This window comes from Crocuta crocuta, unplaced genomic scaffold (assembly GCF_008692635.1).
Source record: "Crocuta crocuta isolate KB4526 unplaced genomic scaffold, BGI_CrCroc_1.0 scaffold77, whole genome shotgun sequence".
Taxonomy (NCBI): Eukaryota; Metazoa; Chordata; class Mammalia; order Carnivora; family Hyaenidae; genus Crocuta; species Crocuta crocuta.
The window spans coordinates 1,049,709-1,066,483 of record NW_027532172.1 but is presented as its reverse complement, the minus strand read 5'-3'; the positions used below and the strand labels follow the sequence as shown (position 1 = coordinate 1,066,483).

The window sequence follows — 16,775 nt, the reverse complement described above, 5'->3', positions numbered from 1 at the left end:
AAAGAGGCAGAGGCCGGGGAGGGGGGGAGGGGAGGGAACAAGGACATTTATTATCACATTCTTGGTAATTACAAAACATTGGAAACAACCTCAATGTCTTCCAGCCAGTGGCTGTTATGAATGAGTGTCCATGCATCCACACAGTGGGACATTATATGGCTGTTAAAGGTGACAAAGGAAGTCTCCTCTGAGATACATTACTATAAAAAGCAGGGGAGTGATAATTGGCGTGCATTTTTTTAAATGCAGGGATGAAGAGAATTTTACCCAAATAACTCTAAAGGAAACACTGGTCANAGAGGCTGGGATTTGGGGGGGATGGAAGCCCTTGGAACTCTTAGCCCCCACCATCCAGTCCTGCTAATTACCACCCCCCACCACCACCCTGGGGGTCGGAGGTACTGGACCTGAGCCTTTACCCAGGAGGGGCCCACGCGGAGGGGGAATTAGAGGGCTCACTCCCAAGGAGGAAGAGCAGCTGAGGGGCGGGAGAAGGTCTAATCGCTTAGTTCTGCTGACAGCCACCAGGGGTCGCCCCAACTTGCACAGCCGGTTGCTGCCCGCTAAGGGCTCACAGCTTGAGAGGGGAAGGCTGGTTCTGAAAGCTACCCCCACCCCCAACTCTGGCGTCAATCCACAAGTGAGCAGGAAGTGGCTTCTTCTGGAGTCTGGCAGAGCGGAGGACCAGGAGACTGACCTTGCTTTGTCTGACTTAAGACCCCTTTCACTGTGCGGCTGTGGGATCCAAGGGTAAAAGGGCTGGGCTCAGGGATGTAAATGGGACATAAAACATTCTCACTATTGTCACCTTACTCTGTGGGCTTCATCTTGGCCATACCACCGGACCCCTGAAAATCAGTGTCGGGGAGGGAGGGAACTAGGGAGCCAAGGCAGGTGTGTGAGCAGAAATGGCAGTTAGATCTAGTGTCAGAAAGTATTGGGAAGAGAGAACACAGACTGAGTGAGGGCTTTGAACCCCCAGGGATTGAGTGAGGATTGAAGGCGACCTGGAGAGAACAAGCCCAGAGCCACCCCCCTCCCTTTGCACTGAGGATCACTTCCGCTCCCCAGGGAAGTAAATCGCGCTCCTTGGTGGAACCCACCTCCAGGACCCCCATCTGTTGCCACCTCACAGGGCCAGTCTTTGACCTGCCCTTGCCTGTTCTGCCTCCTACTCTCTAATTATCCCTCAAAGTCTCTCTACCTCTGTCTCTGAGTCTCTCTCTCTTTTAAATATTTTNCTCGAGATCATGACCTGAGCTGAAGTCAGACACTTAACCAACTGAGCCACCCAGGCACCCCGAGTCTCTCTCTCTCTTCATCTGTCCCTGCCCCTATCACCAGCACCTGCTCCTAGGTCCCTGCCCTGGCTTCCCATCCCCAGAGCCCCCCTCCCGTGGCTGCGGTGACAGTAGGAGGGGACAGAAATGGGAAGCCTTGGTGACTGCAGGAGAGCAGCTGAGACAGCAGCAGCCTGACCCGGCCACCCCCTCCCCAGTCCCAAGTAAAAAAGTGGGGTGCGTTTCATCAGCCGGTAACAGGGAGGCCCAGAGAGGACGGGCTCTCCCTATGTCACCTCCAAAAGCGCAAAACTTAATTTTCATCTGAATTTAACCAAACACACGGATATAAACGTGGAGGGTTTTTTGGATTTCACTGAAATTTTTCTTCACTAGAAGTACTACTTTCTCAAGGACCTTCCTGAAATTCTGTGAGAGTTTTTTAAAAATCTTGGGTCTCCTTGAGAATTTCAGGGTCAGTTTCAGGTAGTGACTGACTCATGACACTTATCCCTCCTCTGCCCAAGCCCACAAATAAAACCAAATGGATTGTTCTTAACTTAGCCAACAACAAAAACAACAACAACGTTTAAAATCAAAACCTGATTTCGTGATGACCACCCCTCCCCCCCCAAGGGAATTCACAAGGGTTCACGCAACATTTCCTGTGAACATGACAAATTGTTTTCAGGAAAAAACCCGAGCGCTCACATCAGGACCAATGCATTTGACCTCATGTGAATCCAAGGACTCGTCACTCGCTTCCTCCCTCTGGACTTTTCTGGCCAGGGACACACACGAATTGTGTTCAGAAAGTCTGGTTTTAGAGATTTTTAGACACTGCTGGCAGGCATGTCGATGGAAACCACCTCTGGAGGACAAATTGGTGACAAGCTGTCAAAACAGAAGATGGGACTGTTTGGGGTCCTGGCAGTTTCATTTGTGAATCTAATATCAAATCTTATTTTGTGCACTGAAGCAAAACATTTAGAAAGAGTCTAAATGCCCATTGATAGTTACTACGGTAACATATGTGGTGAAAACCTCAGCATCGGGCAAAAGGAATCAACTAACCTTGAAGACATAATGTTGAGCAAAAAGAGGAAGTTTCATCTGTACTTTTTCCATTAAAAAAAAATCTAGGTAATAAAATAAATTATTTGAAAAAGAAACATTGCAAATCAAAGATGTGAGATCAAATTACCAAAAAGAAAGGGGAGTGTTATGTTTGAGCTTGATACAAATGACATTAGTATGTATATTTAAAACTCTGTTCCAGGTCAGGGGACCTGGGTGGCTCAGCTGGTTGAGTGGCCAGCTCTCAATTTTGGCTCAGGTTATTCATCTCACGGCTCATGAGATCAAGCCCCACGTCCAACACTCTTGGGGTTCTCTCTCTCCCTGTCTCTTTCCTGCACCCCTGCTCCCGCTCTCCTTCTCTCTCAAAATAAATAGGCATTTAAAACTCTTTCTGGGGCACCTGGGTGGCTCATTTGGTTAAGCATCTGACTCTAGATTTCGGCCCAGGCCACGATGTCACAGTTTGTGAGATCGAGCCCCTCATCGGACTCTGTGCTAACGGAGGCTGCTTGGGATTCTCTCTTTGCCCCTCCTCTGCTCGCTCTCTCTCTCTCTCTCTCTCTCTCCGAAAATAAATAAATAAAACATTAAAAAATAAAGTAAAAATAAAACTTTGTTTCTTACACTGTGACAATTACTCAAAATTGTGGTATTGGGTCTACAGTGGCTTTTTCTTAAAATTTTTTTTAATGTTTATTTATTTTGGGGAGAGAGAGGCAGGGAGGGGCAGACACAGAGGGAGACAGAGAATCCCAAGCAGGCTCCTCGTTGTCAGCACAGAGCCCGATTTGGGCTTCGAACTCACAAACCATAAGATCCTGACCTGAGCCGAAATCAAGAGTCGGACGCTTAACCAACTGAGCCACCCAGGCGCCCCTCTAGGGTGGCTTTTTAATATTCTGGGAATTTATGGTTTGCATTCTTTTTCCTTGACAACTGACGTCATGCTCAATAGTCATGAAGAATAACCAGGACCTCAAGTGCACACAAGACTGTCACACCTACTAATGTTGGCGCCGGCACCGCCCCCACGTCTGAACATCACTGGACCCATGTTCCCGGGGCCATACCCCTGTCCTGCCCTTCCCCCTCTCAGTGCTCTCACAGGCTCCGAGCACCAGGACTTGGAGGCATACCAGTTTCTCAGCCTGGCCTTGGAGGGGACACCAGATCTAGCCTCTCTTGCCTTAAAAAAAGGGTGCGGCCAGGTTGAATGTGTGCCAGGCACTGTGACAAGTGTTTCCACAACTGGCTATGTTGCCTCCACTTTAGACAAGAGGAAACTGAGGCTTCAGGAAGGAAAGTCACTTGTCTGAGGTCGTGCGGTGGTAGGTGGCACAGCCAGAGCTGAACTCCAGAGCCTGTTATGCCTGAATCGAGAGTCCCCAGAGACCTCCAAGGAGCCGACACTGATGCAAGTACAGAAGGTCTTTATTACAAGCTCGAGCAGGGGCTCACCTGTCAACTGGCGCAGCGGCAGCAGAGTGAAACCCCGAACAACAGCAAGCAGGGTTTTTATGGGGTAAGGGACGGGGGTGTTACAGTGCACACGTTGTATGCATTGCATCATCGCATAAATACCAATCATAATTGTACAGCACCCATGACAAGTTTTGACCATTCAGTATCTGTGAGGTGTTCGTTACTTTTGGCAGGACCCAATCATGACCTTTGAAGAATCCTTTGAAAATTACCAATTATGAGGTGAGTTTAAAGGGCCCACATGGGGTTCAGGCAAGCTAAGCGGTGGGCGCTTGGCTAGTTTGTACAGAGTAGTTATCTATAGTCCCCAGACCCTGACTCAGACCACAGGAATGTTACTCCTATCTTTCTTAGCTTCTTTTGATTGTCTGACCTGAGGGTGGTCCGTGGGTGGCTTCAGCGAAAGTTTTTTCTGGAACTGGGGCTACGTGCAGCCCGAGGTTGCTCTTAATGGAGGCCTTAATCTCAAAATGGCTTTACTTAGGCCCTTCAAGCCCTAGATGGAAGCCATGAAATTCACTCTGCCTTCACTGCCCCGTTAACAAAGATGGAAGATGTCCTCCTCCACCCAGGCTCCGGGGGACGCTGGGTGGGCCTGGCCAACCTACAGAAATAGCTGGTTGGGCACCACCAGCAGCCCCCCAACACTCCCCTCCCCCTCCTCTCCCCCTCCCCTCCCCCCTCCNNGAATCACTGGGTAGCTGCAAAGGCCAAAGGTCAGACAGGGGTTTCCTGCCTACCCCTGGGAACTTCCTGCGTCCCAATCCAACTCCTGCCTCTGCGATGAACACCACCCTGGAGGACCCCCTCCCCGCCGTCACCTACCCCCAACTCCATTACCCTGGCTGATGGGGGGATGGGTCCCCATGCCGCAGCCTTCACCCCGCTGTACCCCCCCACAGGCAGTGACAGTGATTATGTTGCTGCCCAGCCTTCTTTCCACCTTTTACCCCCTTCCCCCCCCAGCCCTCCCTCCTACCAGCCTTGACCCCATGGGACCAGGGGCTGTGTCCCCAAAACTGTCTCCCTAATACTCTGGGTCCCTTATGGCCAAGCCTGTGGCTGACACATCCAGCTTGGAGAGTGTTCCAGGAGCCCCTGGTTCCGGGGGGGATGGACAGGAGGACACACCCAGAATGCTTTGCTCCTTGGTCCCCAAATTCCCTTCATGCCCACCTGGAGATGACCCACGGTGAAGTTCATCTCCCACCTATATGTCACTGAATCACAAAGCCCCGAAGTAATGAATGCTCCCAGCAGGAAATGACAGTACAATGGCAAACCGTTTCTTACTCTTTGTGGCCCTGTGACAGGGACAGCACGCATACCCATCTCACAGAGGCGGAAACTGAGAAGAGGCAGGAGAAGGCCCTCACTCAGCTCGCTTGGGCCCAGCCTGCTCTCTCAGGTCCAAGTTCACTCCCACTTAGGCGGCTGCTCCCTGAGCACTTAGGAAGCACTTCTGTGAGCTGGGGCATCAGGCTGGCTGACAGCTTAGGGAGCCTGGGCTATTGCCATCCACGGATCAGCCCGCCCGCTCCCCCCAACCTTCGTGAAGCCCTGATATAAGTACCTACTGTAGGCCTGGCTCCCGGCCAAGCACTCCATCCGATTTAGCTCCCAGTGTGGACACACATCTGCAGCCAGCCCGTGGCGGGGGGCGGGGGGTAAGTCCGACTCTGTGAACGAACAGCCTGAGACCGGAAACTGTCCCTTCACCTCTCCGTGCCTCAGTTTCCTCCTCTGCACCACAGGGGCCAGGACGTGAGCCAATAGGTGGCTAGTGCCGACAATGGTGCTTGGCACGGAGCAAGGGCCAGGTGGAGAAACTGAGGCTTGGAGAGGCCGAGGAAGCCCCGGCACCCGGCTGGTGCTCCCCCGCCCCCCTGCGAGTGTCAGAAGTCCGGCAGTGCCCCGGCCCCTCCCTTCACAGCCAGGGTGGGAGTGTTGTGATAACCCACCGCCCCCACTTCCTCCTGGCCAGGAAGGAGCCAGGCAGAGGAAGCATTAAGAGGAGTAATATAAACACTCCCCCCTCCTCGGTGGCAGGGTGCAGAAGGGGCAGCGGCCGCCACCCAGAGCAAGCCGGCCAGCCGAGCGACGCCTGTGCACCCAGCAGCAGGCTCGGCCGAGATGGGGCTGGCGATGGAGCACGGAGGTGCCTACGCCCAGGCGGGGGGCAGCCCGAGGGGCTGCTGGTACTACCTGCGCTACTTTTTCCTCTTTGTCTCGCTCATCCAGTTCCTCATCATCCTGGGCCTCGTCCTCTTCATGATCTACGGCAACGTGCACGTGAGCACAGAATCCAACCTCCAGGCCACCGAGCGCCGGGCCGAGGGCCTGTACAGCCAGGTCATAAGGCTCACGGCCTCCGAGGCCAACCTGTCCAAGGAGCTCAACCTCACCACCCGCCACAAGGACTCCATCACGCAGTCGATGCTGAATGTCCGCCGTGAACTGGACCGCATCAACGCCAGCTTCCGCCAGTGCCAGGCTGACCGGGTAAGGCCCTGGGAAGTTCACATCCACTCTTCTGAGCTTTGGCCCCCTCCCCCATGAGCCAGAGATGGTCACAGACTCAGTAGTTCATGTGAGGAGCCCATGTGGACTTGTTAGTACGAGTATATCCCACACAAGCCCTGGGATATACATATACTAAAAGCAATGTCCTCATTATCTCTTTGGAGTTTAAGTTTCACCGGGCACCCTGAATGAATTGGCAGCAGCCCTGGGCCCATGACTTCATAGGCGTGAAGTGCTCAGAATGTTCCAGCACACACCAGCTATGAATAAGAACTAGTTAAATAAAAACTCAGAGCATTTGGTTCCTACTAAGAAGTATGAACAGCTCTTATTTGCCTTATGCTGGCTATCCGCTCTAGAAATATCTCATTGCTATATCGCTGGAGGTAAGGGGCTCCAGACCCACTGTGGATGGGGAAATGGAAGCCAGAGAGAGGAAAGCCAGCTTTCTCCAAGGGGGCAGAAACAGGCGGCCCCAGGGAAATGTCCCCCGGGGCACATGTGGGGGTCCAGCGGAGACCGCCACCTACTCGCACCCCCAGCTCAGGTCACATTTGCTTGACAATCTCTCCAATTGTCACACATCGCTTCCTCTGGGGAGGCCATGTGGCTGGGACCTCATTCCTCAGACCTCAGCAGAATGTGGGGTGAGAGATGGCAGAGCAGGGGGAGGGAAGTCTGGATGGGGACAGCCTCAGTTTCTCCCACAGGCTGGCTGGGGTGGGGGCTGTGGGGGCTGTGGAAGGAAGGGCCTCTGCTGGAGCCTCAGACCCCCCCAGCCCTCCCTACGGGACAGGCAAGATGTGCTCGGCCCCCCTCAGACCTGCCCAGAAAAGGTCTGTCTCCCTGTCTCAGGTCCCTTGGCAAGCTGGGTCTCCCCGAGGTCCCCAGGATGCAGTGAGTCTTCCCTCAGACCCCCCCGAATGTGGCAGGGCTGTGTATCCCCTCGAACCAGTCCCCCAGGCCTGGGCGGCCCCCCTCAGACTTCTCAGTCCCCCGGGGAATTGGCCCATTCGCATCCTCCAGGACGCGCACAACCATCGGGTCTGGAAGCTGTTGGCAATTCCAGGATCATAAGGTTTTAGACACTCACACGCACCCCGGGGTCCCGAACTCCCCCATCGTAGAGTATTAGAAGCCTAAGAATCTGGATCTTGACAACTAAAAATTTGAAAAACACAGCTTTTTTTTTTTTTTAATCTCCTTTGTGTTGATAAATGGCTGCGGGATGAAAGAGTTCAGGGTTTTCTCCAAGGATCCTGGGGTTTCCCTAGTCCCTGGAGGGGCGCCCTGAGGCTGGGGAGTATCCTCTGCCCCCACTCCCCCTCTCCATGGCAGCCCCAGGTGTCTGATGGTACTGGGTGAATCTTGGTCTTTCCTGATCCTGGCCTTGCTGAGAAACAGGATTTTTCTTAAATTCTCTGCTAGAGGAACTGCATTTCCGGTGCTGAGATCCTGGAAAAGAGAATTTAACTCAGTGATATATTTTTTAAAAATATGTTCGTCTCCCCTGCTTCTTACTTATTTGTTTATTTATTTACTTATTATTTGTATTTTATTTTATTTTATTTCAGAGAGAAAGAGCATGAGACGGGGAGAGGGGAGAAGGAGAGAGAGAGAATCTTAAGCGGGTCCCGTGCTCAGCATGGAGCCCGACACAGGGCTCGATCCCACGGCCGTGAGATCACAGCCTGAGCTCTCTGCCACTCCTTGTCCTTATTCCTTTGGGGGCTGGCCCTATGCTAAGGGGGACCGAGGGCAAGGGAGAAATCATTCTGGAAGCTCAGTGACTTCTGTCTTCAGAAATGTTAGCCGCAGAAGAAGAAGATCTGTAGAAATCAAGAGTGGAGGCTAAACCAACTGAGCCACTCAGGCACCCCTAACTTCGTGATATTTTTAGGGTCTGCTCCATCCTGTTCCATGTCAAGGCAAGGGGACCCTTGCCTGGCACATGGGGTCCAGATGCAGCACCCTGGGGTCCCCTTTTATCACTTCCTCCAACTAGAGAAAAACCTCTTTCTCATTTCATGTTTGAATCCAATTCATTTTGCTGAAACCTGCAGATCTTTCTCTTTCTGTGGCTAAGATTTCTGGAAACAGAAATCCATCATCCACCCACCCCCCTGAACCCCATCAGCATAGGGTCAGCTTCCAAAAGGACAGGACAAGAGGTGGCAGAAAACAAAACTTCCTGCATTCTTTATACGTTTACCTGTTATATTTCTGCAGAGGATTCTGTTCCTAAGTTTGGAAAGCACACCTTGTTACATGTAAAAACCTCCTTTAAAAACAGCTTTACTGATATATGATCCGTATGCTCTACAACTCACCCATTAAAAGTGTACCATTCTGGGGCACCTGGGTGGCTCATTCGGTTAAGCGCCCGACTTCAGCTCAGGTCATGATCTCAGAGTTCACGAGTTCAAGCCCTGCGTCGGGCTCTGTGCTAACAGCTCAGAGCCTGGAGCCTGCTTCGGAGTCTGTGTCTCCCTCTCTCTCTGCCCCTCCCCCGTTCTCGCTCTGTCTCTTTCTCTCTCTCAAAAATAAATAAACATTAAAAACATTCTTTTAAGTGTACATTTCAATAATTTCTAGTACCTTCACAGAGCTGTGCAAATCATGACAGTTGATTTTAGAATATTTTCATCACCCCAAAAAGATACCACCCCCCCACCTCCATCCAGCCCTTGCCAACCACTAATCTGTTTCCTGTCTCTATGAATTTGCCTGTTCTGGACATTTTGTATAAATAGGATCAGACAACATGTGGCCTTTTGTGTCTGGCTTCTAACATTCGGCACGATGTTTTGAGGTTCACCCAAGCATGAATCAGTGCCCCATTCCTTTTGATGGCTGAGTAATATTCTGTTCTGTGGATGGACCACATTTTGTTCATTCCCCTGCTGACAGACACTTGGGTCGTTTCTGCCTTTGAGTGATTGTGATTAGTGCTGCTGTGAACATGGGTGTAGAAGCTTTTGTGTGGATGCGTATCAGTTTATCACAGGTCTACACGGAAGAGTGAAATTGCTGGGTCACGTGGTAATTCCATGTTTCACATTTTGAGGAACTGCTGGCCTGTTTTCCAAAGCCACTGCCCCAGTTTTACATTCCAACCAGTACTGTCTGGGGATTCTCCTTTCTCCACACCCTCACCAATGCGCGTTACTGCTCATTCTTTTTTTCCGTTTCATTTATAACCATCCTAATGGGTGTTAGGTGGCATCTCATGGTGGTTTTCATTTGCGTTTCCCTGTTGAGTAATAATGGTGAATATTTTTTTATGTGCCTGTTGACCACGAGTGTACCTTCTTTGGAGAAATTTTCAGATGCTTTGTCCATTTTTCGATTCAGTTATCTTTTTTTTTTTTAATTTATTTCTAGGAGAGAGAGAGAGAGACAGCGTGAGCAGGGGAGGGTCAGAGAGAGAGGGAGTCACAGACTCTGAAACAGGCTCCAGGCTCTGAGCTGGCAGTCAGCACAGAGCCCGACGCGGGGCTCGAACCCACGAACCGCGAGATCCTGACCCAAGCGAAAGTCGGATGCTTAACTGACTAAGACACCCAGGCGCCCCATTCATTCAGTTATCTTTTTATTATTGATCTATAAGAGTTTACTTTTTAATTTTTTTAATGTTTTATTTATTTCTGAGAGAGAGAGAGACAGTGTGAGCAGGGGAGGGTCAGAGAGAGAGGGAGACACAGAACCGAAAACAGACTCCAGGCTCTGAGCTAGCTGTCAGCACAGAGCCCGACGTGGGGCTCAAACCCACAAACTGTGAGATCATGGCCCGAGCCAGAGTCGGGCACTCAACTGACTGAGCCACCCAGGCGCCCCTAAAAATTTTTTAAATAATAATTCTTTTTTAAAAGTCCTGAGCTGAGATCAAGAGTTAGACACCAAACCCACACTGAACCACCCAGGCACCCCTATTGTGAAAATATTTTTGAAAAGCAAATTAATGATAAAGCTAAAGATGGGGGTGGCAGTTCCCTCTGGGGAGAAGGAAGGGGGTGCAGGGGGTGGACAGGTGTGCCATTGCGTGTGATATTGTGCTTTGCGGGCAGAGCGCGTGAAGTCTTTGAAAATACAGACAGAGGACGGGGATATCTTAAGCGTCTGAAGGCCCTTCCTCCTACAGGTGACCATGGTATATGAATAAGGACACCATTGGGGTACCTGGGTGGCTCTCTCTCAGAAATAAATAAAATTAAAATTTTTTTATTTTATTTATTTCTTTAAATGTTTTATTTATTTCTAGGAGAGAGAGAGACAGCGTGAGCAGGGGAGGGTCAGAGAGAGAGGGAGTCACAGACTCTGAAACAGGCTCCAGGCTCTGAGCTGGCAGTCAGCACAGAGCCCGACGTGGGGCTCGAACCCACGAACCGCGAGATCATGACCTAAGCAAAAGTCGGACGCTTAACCGACTAAGCCACCCAGGCACCCCTAAAAATTTTTTTTTTAAAAAAGAGTTTACTTTTATACATTCTGGGTACCTACTACCATCACCAGATACATGCTGTGCAAATATTTTCTTGCATCTATGGGTCGTCTTTTCCCTTTCTCTATCTTTTTTAACTGGGAGTATAATTGACATGCAGTGTTATATCAGTCTCAAGTATATAATATAGTGATTTGACAGTCTTTACCTTTTCTTGATGGAATCCTTTGAAGCACAAAAGTTTGTAATTTTGATGAAGTTCTATTTACCTGTTTTGTTGGTGGTGGTGGTGGTGCTTTTGGTGTCACACCTAAGAAACCATTGCCAAATCCAAGGTCATGCAGTTAACACTTACGTTTTCTTCTAAAGACTTTTATAGTTTTAGGTCTTATGTTTGGGTCGTTGAGCCATTTTGAGTTAATTTTTGTATATGGTGTGAGGTAGGGATCCAAGTTCATTCCTTAACCAGTGGAGAAGCAGCTGCGTCAACTCTATTTGTTGAAAAGACTTTCCCCCATGAATGATTTTGGCACCTATATTAATTTTCTTTTTTTTTTTAATTTTTTCTATTATTTTTAAAGTTTGTTTATTTATTCTGAGAGAGAAAGAGAGAGAAAGCAAGTGAGGGAGGGAAGAGAGAGAGGAAGGGAGAGAGAACCCCAAGCAGGCTCCACACTGTCAATGCAGACACCTAGGTGGGGCATGAACCCACCAACAGTGAGATCACGACCTGAGCTGAAACGAAGTGTCAGACACTTAAGTGGCTGAGCCACCCAGGTGGCCCATATCAGTTTTCTAGGGTCACCTTATTAGCAAAGTACACACATCAGGTGGCTTAAACACTAGAAATCTATTTTTGCATGCACACAAGGTCAAGATGTGAGTTCTTTCCGAGGGTTAGGAGGGAAGATCTGTCCCAGGCCTTGTAGATAGCTGGCCACCTTCTCACTGTGTCTTCATGTCATCTTCCCTGTTTGCATTTCTGGGTGTCCAAATTTTCTCTTATAAGGACATTGGTCATATTGGATTAGGGCCCAGCTCAATGACCTGAGGTCATTAACATCAAGTTAACACCATATTAACCTCAAGACCCTGTCTCCAAAGACAGTCACATTCTGAGGTCATGCGGGTTAGGATTTCAACATATGAAAGAGAAAGCCAGAGTTCAGTTCATAACAGCAGCCTTGCCAAAAATTAGTTGGCCATGGGGCACTTGGGTGGCTTAGCTGGTTAAGTGTTGGACTTCAGCTCAGGTCATGATCTCTCAGTTTGGGAGGTTGAGCCCCACATCGGGCTCTCCACTGTCAACGCAGAGCCCACTTCAGATCCTCTGTCTCTCTCTCCCTCACCCCTCTCCCGCTCATGCTTTCTCTCAAAAATAAATAAATAAATATATATATTTAAAAAATTAGTTGGTGGGGCGCCTGGGTGGCTTAGTCGGTTAGGCGTCCGCCTTTCGCTTAGGTCATGATCTCGCAGTTCGTGGGTTCGAGCCCCGCGTCGGGCTCTGTGCTGACTGCCAGCTCAGAGCCTGGAGCCTATTTCGGAAGCTGTATCTCCCTCTCTCTCTGACCCTCTCCTGCTCACGCTGTCTCTGTCTCTCTCTCCTAGAAATAAATAAAAATATTAAAAAATTAATAATAATAAAAATAAAAAATAATAAAAAATTAGTTGGTGGGGCGCATGGATGGCTCGGTCGGTTTAAGCATCTGACTCAGCTTGGGTCATGATCTCATGGTTCATGAGTTCGAGCCCTGCTTTGGGTGAGCCTTGCTTCTCTCTCTCTCTCCACCCTCCCCCCACTTTCTGTCTCCCTTTCTCTCTCCTTCTCTCTCTCTGCTCTCATGGGATTCTCTCTCTCTCTCTCCCCCTCCCTCACTTGCACCCTCTCTCCCTCAATAGAATAAAATAAAATATTAAAAAACAAAAAATAATTAGTTGGCCATAAATGTGAACTAATGTTTTCAAGGTTCATTCAATTGTAGCAGGTATGAGTGCTTCATTCCTTTTTATTGCCAAACAGTATAAACAATTTTTTTCTTTTTTAATTTTGAGAGAGAGAAGAGAGAGAAAGAACAGGAGCAGGGGGAGGGGCAGAGTGAAAATCCCAAACACGCTCTGCACTGTCAGCCTGGAGCTCCACACGAGGCTCCAACTCATGAATGAACCACACGATCAGGACCTGAGCCAAAACCGAGTCAGACACTCAACTGACTGAACCCCTCAGGACCTCCCTTAACAACTTTTAAAGATCTGACCCGGGGCACCTGGGTGGCTCATTTGGTTGAGCATCCGACTTCGGCTCAGGTCATGATCTCACAGTCCATAGGTTCAATCCCCGCATCGGGCTCTGTGCTGACAGCTTGGAGCCTGAAGCTTCTTCGGATTCTGTGTCTCCCTCTCTCTCTGCCCCTCCCCCATTAGTGTGCTCTCTCTCTCTCTCTCTAAAATAAATTTAAAAAATAATAAAGATCTGACCAGCATCCTCTATAAAGGACCTTGTGACCTGGGGCCACTCGGTGCGGGATCTGGGGCCCCCGGCGCAGAGGCTCTGTGCACCTCAGGAACAAGGGGACCCGCAGGGGCTGGACTGTGAGCTCTGCCCCGTGTCCCGTCTGCTCAGGTGACCCACATGAACAACGAGCGGTACATGGCGTCCATCATCGTGAGTGAGAGCCAGTGTCAAGAGCAACTGAAAGAGACCAACAAGAGCTGTGATGGTGAGTGTGCTCTGGGCGGGGGAGGAGCCAGGGCTCCAGAACCCCTCCCCCTCCCCCTTCCCGAGTTAACGAGCCTCCCCCCTCCCCCCTGTACCTCCGCCTTGATCCAAATGCTGAACCAGAAGGCCAAGACGCTGGAGATGGAGCTGGCGAAGGAGAAGGAGGTGTGCGCCAAGGACAAGGAGGGGCTGGTGCTGAGCAGGCGGGTGGTGGAGGGGCAGCTGGCCCAGTGCGGCAAGGCCCGGGAGCAGCAGCAGCAGGAGTGCCAGCTGGCCGAGGAGCGCGTGCAGAAGGTGCAGAGCCTCTGCCTCCCGCTGGACAAGGACAAGTTCGAGATGGAGCTGCGGAACCTCTGGAAAGACTCCATTATCCCGCGCACCCTGGACACCTTGGGCTACAACCTGTACCATCCCCTCGGCTCAGAGCTGGCCTCCGTCCGGAGAATCTGCGACCACATGCCCACCCTCATGAGCAGCAAGGTGGAGGAGCTGGCCCGGAGCCTGCGGGCCGGCATCGAGCGCGTGGCCCGCGAGAACGCGGACATCCAGCGCCAGAAGCTGGCGGTCGAGGAGAGGCTGCGGGCCACTCAGGAGGCCAAGGAGAAGGTGGAGAAGGAGGCCCAGGCCCGAGAGGCCAAGCTCCAGGCCGACTGCACCCGGCAGAGCCAGCTAGCCCTGGAGGAGAAGACCGCTCTGCGGAAGGAGCGAGATGGCCTGGCCAAGGAGCTGGAGGAGAAGAAGCGGGAGGCAGAGCAGCTCAGATTGCAGCTGCTCATGAGAAACCCCGCCTTGGACACCTACCTCAAGGCCAAGGTGGGATGGGGGGCCCTGGTTGTGCCGGGGTCAGGTCCGTGCTGGTGGGGATGTTGAACTCGGGTTCGAGGTGAGCCTCCCCGTCGGTTTAGTCTCGGTCGGTTTAGTTAGGACTCACTCGAGAGTCTCAGTGACATAGGGTTGGGGTGGAGTTAGGAATTTGGAATGACCTTGAGAAATGATTCAGGATGGGGGTTGAGTTTAGGGCGGCTGGGGGGCCTCAAACTGGGTGCAGGGGGAGGACTGGGGATTCATGGGGGGTTGGCATCAAGGTTGGGAGGTGTCTGAGTTGAAGGATGGGCGATGGGTTAGGTTGGGAGTTAGAGACTGAAGGTTAAGGCAGGTCTGGAGGAACAAAGCCTTGATGTGGAGGTAGAGCTTGTGTTTGGGTCAAGGTGAGTTCCAGTGACCGCTGTGTTCAGAGTTGGTTTGGGTCAAAGTTGGGGTTCCATCAAAGACTTCATTAGTCTTAGAATTGGTAGAATGGGGGTCAGGCTGGATTTGCATTGCAGGGAAAGGTTAAAAGTTAAGTCAAGGGTCCCATGCAGGGCGGCCAATGGGTCTCGCATTGGGTGAGGGGTGAATACCGGATGTCCGTGGCTTTGGGGTTGCATTCAGTTGAAGCACCACAGGTGGAATTGAATCTCAGGTGAGTGTAGGTGGCTGGTGGGGCTGGTTGGGGTTCCAGGGAGAGGCTGGGGTCTAAGGTTGAGTTGGGGTGCGTGTGGCATTGGGAAGCCATGATAGAGCCCAGGGCTGGGCTGGGGCCATGGCGTTGAGGGCAGATTTTTCATAGCGACCGGGTCTAAGAGATGGGTTGGCGTCAGAGTTGGATGTAAAGGTCTGGTTGGATTGAGTTTGTCATTAGGATTGGGTTTAGATCAGGGTCTGAGTCTAAGGAAGGTTCTGTTTTCATGTTGGGCTTGGATCTTAGGTGATTGGGTTTAGAGCTGGGTTTGGATTTCGAGTTTGGAGAGATTGGCTCTGGGCTGTTGGAAGGGTGGCAGTTGATTTACAGAGTGGGTGGGATTCAGCCGAGAGCGGGGGCTGGCTTGGGGGTTGGGTGGATGGACTCAGTTGAGGTCATAGATTGGGATCGGGTTGGCACTGAGACAATAACAGTGACTGTGGCAGGCCACAGAGGGGTGTCTGGGGGGCTTCTGGGGGAAGCCGGTCCCTGGAGTTCCCAGTCACTTGAGTGCAGGTTTGTGCAGGTGATTGGACATCCAGTGATGTGGGTGTCCTTCTCTGGCATCTGTTTCCCCGCTCTGGAGGGAACCTAACTCCAGGTGTGCAAGGGCATGGAGGGACAGGAGCCTCCCTGGCACTCCGGTTCAGGGGCCCCGGCTTCTGCCAATCTTCCTTTGTCTTTCTTCCCACAGACGCAGATACCTGTACTGAGACCTGTGGGCCCTGCCTCCAACCTCCCGCCCATCAGTAAGTGACAGAAGGCAGAGCCGGGAAGGGCATGGGGTGGTCCTTCCCACTTCTTATCCCATCTCAGCCCTGCTCTCGGGGCTGCCAGCCCATCCTTAGCCCAGGGTCAGGGCAGTTGGTTGAACCTGACCCCTTCCTCTCGTGGTAGATCCAGCTGGCCTAGAGGAATTCAAGAGAAGGATCCTGGAGTCCCAGAGGCTTTCTGCAGGGGCTGTAGCCCCATCCAGGTGAGGTACTGGGCAGACTGGGATGGTTTGGTCTCAGGGCTTCAGAGGAGGATGAGAATGGGACTAGGGATCATCATACTTGCTGCTTCCTTAATTGAGCGCCTTCTGTATACCAGGTAACACAGCCAGGGAGTGGCAGAGCTGGATCACAAACCCAGGCTATTGGACTCCAGGCAGGCAAGGGAAGGCCTCAGTGAGGATGGGGCTGAGCTGGTTTGGGGGCAGGCAGAAGGTACAGTGTTCCAGGCGACATCTTGAAGAGCCAGGGTCAAGGCTCAGAGACCAGACTAGGGTGGGGAGGGAGGCTCAAGCTGAGGAAGGGAGGAGGGAGAGCAAGGTCAGGAAAAGGTTCCCAAGCCTCTCACCCCACCTCTCTGAGCCTCTCTTTCTATCTTGGCAAAAACGGAGGTCTCCGAAATCAAGGGCATGGAAACTCTGCTGTTTGCCGCAGGGGCACGTCAGGGCACCCCGCACACTCCCAGGTCAGAGCCTGATGCCCGTGCGGCCCTCTCCGCCCCCTGGACCACAGTCTGTGCATCATGGGGAAGGTGACTCAGGCCACCGCCCCAGAAACATCCTGTGCTCGCTCCCAGGTGGTGGCCATGCTTCCGGTCAGGACCATATCGCTGACCAAGGAGTCAGCGACTAGCATTGCCGTTCCCAGTTTAGGACCAGGGGCTCAGAGGGACCCCTGGGAGTCTAAGTCAGATCCTCCCTCTGACCCCAACCCTGCGCCTTCCCACCTTCCTGTAGATCTGCCAACAGGCTATTGA

General features: G+C 51.6%; 1 protein-coding gene across 1 annotated transcript; it reads left to right on the top strand.

The window, feature by feature from the left end:
- Nucleotides 1-5,886: 5,886 nt before the first annotated feature.
- PLVAP (plasmalemma vesicle associated protein) lies at nt 5,887-16,775 on the top strand. The gene is made up of 6 exons (XM_077777001.1): nt 5,887-6,344; nt 13,430-13,526; nt 13,626-14,338; nt 15,721-15,775; nt 15,924-16,002; nt 16,532-16,775. Exons 1-6 carry the CDS (start codon nt 5,976-5,978, stop codon nt 16,773-16,775), a joined length of 1,557 nt encoding a protein of 518 aa, XP_077633127.1. The 5' UTR covers nt 5,887-5,975.

Excerpts from the sequence above, each read along its gene's own strand:
- PLVAP (XM_077777001.1), top strand. The coding sequence starts at position 5,976 with ATGGGGCTGGCGATGGAGCACGGAGGTGCCTACGCCCAGGCGGGGGGC. Across the intron at positions 13,527-13,625 it reads GACCAACAAGAGCTGTGATG|CCTTGATCCAAATGCTGAAC; the intron begins GTGAGTGTGCTC and ends CCTGTACCTCCG. Across the intron at positions 14,339-15,720 it reads ACACCTACCTCAAGGCCAAG|ACGCAGATACCTGTACTGAG; the intron begins GTGGGATGGGGG and ends TTCTTCCCACAG.